Source organism: Octodon degus, unplaced genomic scaffold (assembly GCF_000260255.1).
Source record: "Octodon degus isolate 3935 unplaced genomic scaffold, OctDeg1.0 scaffold00022, whole genome shotgun sequence".
Taxonomy (NCBI): Eukaryota; Metazoa; Chordata; class Mammalia; order Rodentia; family Octodontidae; genus Octodon; species Octodon degus.
The window spans coordinates 9,008,973-9,014,231 of NW_004524598.1; the positions used below are offsets into that span (position 1 = coordinate 9,008,973).

The following is a 5,259-nucleotide window of genomic DNA, read 5'->3' on the forward strand; positions in this document are numbered from 1 at the left end:
TCTTCCATAGCTAATATTTTTATGTATATGCTTTAATGATTTTTTTCTTTACAAGAAGTTTTGGACAATTAAAAACAAATAAAGACAGGATCTTGCTAAGTCTCTAAACAAACAAACAAACAAACAAACAAACCTGTGGCTGTATTTGTCTGAGGCATATTTATCACAAACCCAGTAACAGTGTCACTGGGTTGGTTCTGTGACGTCCCTGAGGCTGAAGTAAAGAACCTATCCGACCCTTTTAAAATGTTTGCAGATTTGCTGACTCACTGTGGAAAAGGAATTTTTGGGATATACCAGTAAAAAAGAACCCTGAGAAGGTTTATGAGAGATAGAGGTTCAGGACACACTCAGAGAAGGCAATGTGGGTGCTAAGAGAAAGGAGACTGTGTGACAAGCCGAAGCAGGGCACATTTAAAGGGTGTCCTCAAGATAGGTGATCTCAGACACTGAGGGCAAACCTTTTAGACCCGAGTGCCCTCACTGCAGCCTAAAACTTATCACCAAATGCTAGCACCACAATTAAACCTGAAAGCTGAGCTTTTAGTTTAGAAAAAACAACTCAGACATTAACATCTTTCGTCTAAAAAAAGAACTAGAAACACATGTGCCATAGGTTTGTCACCACCGATTTAGGATATGTATTCTCACTGGGGAGATGGCTCGATAGAATATGCACTTCCCTGGCAAGCGCAAGGGCCTGAGTTCAATCCCTGGTTCTGGGAAGGAAAAAAAAAAAAAAAAAAAAGATATGTATTCTCACTTCTTTCAGGTTACAGTGTAGGCCATCTACCCATGTTTGAAGTTGAGACATGTTGCTGCCAACATGGCTGCTTCCTGGGGAGGAAGAAGAGCAGGCTGAAGGTGTGGAGGACCGCCTTGGAAGGCTCTCCTTGGAAGACCATTTAGCCCTGCTTCCATGTATCGATATGTACAGAGCTGGCTAGGATGTTTCTTTGTCCCCTCAATGGGCTTTGAGCAATGCAAACGGCTCTGGCAGAGGTGCTCATATGAAGTCTTTAATGCAATGCACAGGTCAGTGATGCCTGCCTGCAGCTCCCAAGTAATACCTAAAAGCTAGATCCAGTGAGGTCATGATGTCGGCTGAGATTGAGTTTGGAGAAAGAAGCTGTGACATTTCAGGGCATGAGGATTACACATCAAAACTGAAGCACAGACCCCAAAAGACTAGATATTGCTCCAATTTGTGACATGCAGATTACTCTTTCTTCGTATCTCTGTCTCCATATTGCAGTTGTGATTCTGGGCCTCCTACGTAGCCCAGCTCACAGCACTCCTATACTTCCCACCTTTTTCACAGTCACTCATTCCCCAAGCCACTCTCTTCATGAATTAATAAAACCTGGGCTTGACTCAGGTGGTCACGGCCTTTGTTCTGGTTAGCCGTTGTTCTAGCTGGACTTAGGATCCCTTGGCTCCCCACAACGACAAATATGCTTTAGTATCTTTATTCTCATTGTGGATTGCACTGAAAGTATTAGGTTGGAATTCCAATGACTTCTCCCTGGGATTAAAAATGTGGATTCCTCCAGACTTTGATGAGGTCCAAAAGGGCTTTCCATATACAGGCATAATGTACAGGTGAAAAAGACATGTCTAATATCCAAAGGACAGAAGCGGGCAGAGGGGGTCAGTCAGGTCACAAGATAGGATGGCCTCCAGAAACAGGAAAACAATTTGTCTTAAAGGTATAGTTTTTTTTTAAGTGTACAATTTAAAACTTTTGATTTGCTTGTCTCTTTTCTATTTTTTATTTCTTCTATCCCACCTCAATCACACAAGAAATTTTTGAATACAAAAATAAAAAGGAAAAGGAAAAAGCTAATCCCACTGTCACTCAACCCAGTCATGTTCATCCAATCATCACTGTGGCAAGACCATCAAGAGCTTTCACAGTAGAATGCTGTGGAAGTGATGGAGTGCGCCGTAGGAAGGCTCTGCAAAGATCTGCTCCTGTTGATATAAGAGAAATATAACTTCTGCCTTGTTAAGTGTCAAATGTGATTGTACAGCATCAAGGAATGAAGTTGCAAACCGAAGGAAGAAATTAGAAGGATTTTATTGGAAATAAGGAGAAGAATAGCTCCTGGACTTCCGGGGTGGGGGTGGTGGGAGTCCTAAATGGAGTGGCCACAGAGATCCTTTGTCGGGGGTAATTGTTATAGCCAAGTGGGTATAATGTGGGTCAAACTACAATCAAACTATAGAATTACAAGTATAACTGCTTAGCTAGTATTAATCCAGTGAGGATATGAGCATAAGAAACATTGAAGACATTTTTGGGAAGAGGTGGGTCCAGGTGTTCTGGTCAGCACCTGGGTGTCTGATGCTGAGCTGGACCACCTGGACCAAGTGGTGGTAATGACAGTATAATTTAAATTTACTGTTTATCCCTTAGGGAAGCATGTAGGCTCGGCCATTGTATCTTTATCTTAAAGACTGGCCTTCTTCAGATGTACCTCCACCTGAAATTCTGACATCTTTATTTCTTTGTGCTGATTTTCCTAAGAGCCCAGTTCCCCTCTGACTGTATATTAATCAGTATTTAATTTAGCTACTTATAATATCGTAAGAGTGTGGAATGATGCTGGGAGATCCTTCAGTTCTCCTCCCTGGCTGAGAAGAACTGGCAAAGTTGAGACAGTTCCTCAGGTCATCGCCCTCAGTGCCTTGGCAGACCACTGGAAAAATATTTCTGGTTTGTCTTTGCAGTCACTCCTATAAAAAGAATCTTGATGTGACCAAAATCCGAACAGGAAAGCCTCAGCCGCTTCTCCGGGTGGATGACCATGACTTCACCATGAGACCAGCCTTCGGAGGTAGGACTATGGGCCTCGCCCCATCGGCCAGCACTGCTCTTCGGAATTACCTTGCCTGTTTCTGTCAGCCACAGCCCTTCCTGGGGGCGTGATTTCCCACCTCACTGTCAGGCAGGCAGGACTCCACTTCTGGAGTCACTCAGTTTCTGTGGAGAGCTGGCAGGAGGTGGTGGAGGGGCTGCTGCCTGGATCCAGGCTGCGGGTGACTCACATATTTACCTTCACAGAGTCCAGCCATACTGACAGCTGTCTCTGGCTAAAAAACAAGTGTGCAGCGAACTCCTCTGGTTGGTTGTTCTATGATTTCCAATTGTCAGGGGGCCACCCGCTTTAGGGCAACAGCAATTTGTCTCATTAGAAAGACCCCCAGAAGCATTGATACTTTGGGGCTCAGGGAATGGAGTCACCACAGGGGGAGCAGTCCTTCCTAGGACTGAGGAAACTCCACAGGCAGGCCTGCATCTTGGTCAGTTTGGGCAGCCATAAAGAAGTATCATTGGCTAGGTGCTTGGAAACAACAGGAGTTTATTCCTTACATTTTTGGAGGCTGGAAGTTCTAGATCAAGATACTGGCAGAGTCTATGTCTGGAGAGAGCCGCCTGCTCACTCTAAGTTCAGGTTGTGAAAGGCATGAGGGAGCTTTCTGAGGTCACTTTCATAAGGGTGCAATCCCGTTCATGAGTGGGCTCCACCTTCAAGTCTTAATTGCCTTCTAAAGGCCTCTTCTCCTGATACCACATCAAGATGTTATACGAATGATATCAGGAAATATTATAATTCCCAATCTGCTAGATGTCTGCTACTTCGAGTTTGTGTTCCACCAAAATCAAAGAATGAATTCTAAGGAACAATGGAGGTTAAGGGTAGGAAATGTTTATTAAAGGCATGAGATGCAGCTCTTGAGAGACAGGCGGGGGCCCAAGTGGGTTGTTGAGGGCTCCATTTCTCAGGTCAAGCTTTATGGAGCACAACCACATGGGTGCAACATGGGTTACAGCTGTAATCAACCAATAGGTTTGTAAGTAGAGCCACTCAGGTAATACTGATTGGGGGTGGGGTGGGGGAATAAGTGCACATGGTAAGAACACAGAACTTTTTTATTTATTTATTTAGTGTGTGTGTGTGTGTGTGTGTGTATGGCCAGCTCAGCCCACCAGGGGGCGGGGCTGGCTGGCATGTGGTGCTGGGGGATTGAACCGCGGTCCCTGCACTTTGCTTTGCTTAGCTTAGTTTGTTCTAAGTAGGTGCTTTAGACCAACGAGCCATCTCACCAGCCCGAACACAGAACTTTTTAAGAGATGAAGACTCCAAGGATCTTGATTACCCACTGAGGTGACTGATTCGAGCTAGACCTCATTAGACCAGGTGTTACCACTTGTCTCAGGCCTGGTCTCTCCATCTTTATCTTGAGGCCTGGCCTCCAACTGATGTGCTTCCGGCCACAGTGGTAATGAGTTTTCATCTTCTCCTTGATTTTCTGGAGGGCCCAGTCCTATCTGACTTCCTATAGTATTTCTACGTAACTCAGCTGTCTATAATTCTTAGGGGGTTAGGATTTTAACATACATTTTGTGGGGACACAAATGTTCAGACCAAAGCAGCTGGGAAAGGAGCCAGTTGGCTGCTCTGACCAGGTAGGGAGTAGCGTGAAAAATAGAAGACTGCACAAGATCCTTGTGTCAACTCTTCCCTGGTGCACACTGGGGACACTAAGGCCCAGGGCACTGCAGCACCTCAGCTGTGCTTCCCTTTCTGCTGTGTCTTTCCTTTCTTAGTACCCAGTGTTCTTCTGGGATGGCAGGAAGGAGTATGACCTTCAGGCAGGTAACAAATGCTTTCTTAGTCTCTGTTTGCACATTTATAAAATGGGGACAGTAATCCACACCAACAGGGTTACTGTCCAGAGATAATGTGTGTAAAGCCCCTGACATGTATTTGTTCGCATCCTCTAAAGGAAATCCAGCTGTCAGACCTCCCTCCTGTGTGACTGTTAAGGGATTAAGAAATTAATTTATCCCAGAGGCCTTTGGATTTTAAAAGGCACTAAATTCTCTGGGCTCTGACACTTGCTAAGCGGAGGGAGAGAAGTAGGTGGCAGATTACAGTTCAATGACTTGCTTCTTTTCCACACAGACATCTGATTTACCTCTGTCTCAGGTCGAGATTTATGGTAGTTCAGGTTTCCTCAGAGTTTGTCATGGGAAGTTCTACCAAGGAATTTTATGGTAATAAAATTTTACTGACTGACCAGCAGAAGACTGGCCTGTAGCCCAGGTGGTCTGAGCTAGATGTCCATGTATGTCAGAGACTCTACCTTGCTTTTTTCCTCCACACACACCATCAGTTAAGATGGCTGGGTGGCTGGGTGGCTAGGAACAATAACAAGAGTAAGAATGGCTGCTACCTGTTTATAACCCAT

At 44.9% G+C, this 5,259-nt stretch overlaps 1 protein-coding gene across 3 annotated transcripts in view; it reads left to right on the plus strand.

Moving 5' to 3' along the window:
- The window catches only part of LOC101583072 (gamma-aminobutyric acid receptor subunit rho-2), a 50,528-nt gene that overhangs the window by 8,312 nt on the left and 36,957 nt on the right, over window positions 1-5,259 (plus strand). For all 3 annotated transcript variants that reach the window (XM_004628209.2, XM_023711942.1, XM_023711940.1), the window contains exon 2: window positions 2,734-2,840. In XM_004628209.2, the coding sequence (XP_004628266.2) occupies window positions 2,734-2,840 (107 nt within the window). The remainder of the gene's footprint in view (window positions 1-2,733; window positions 2,841-5,259) is intronic.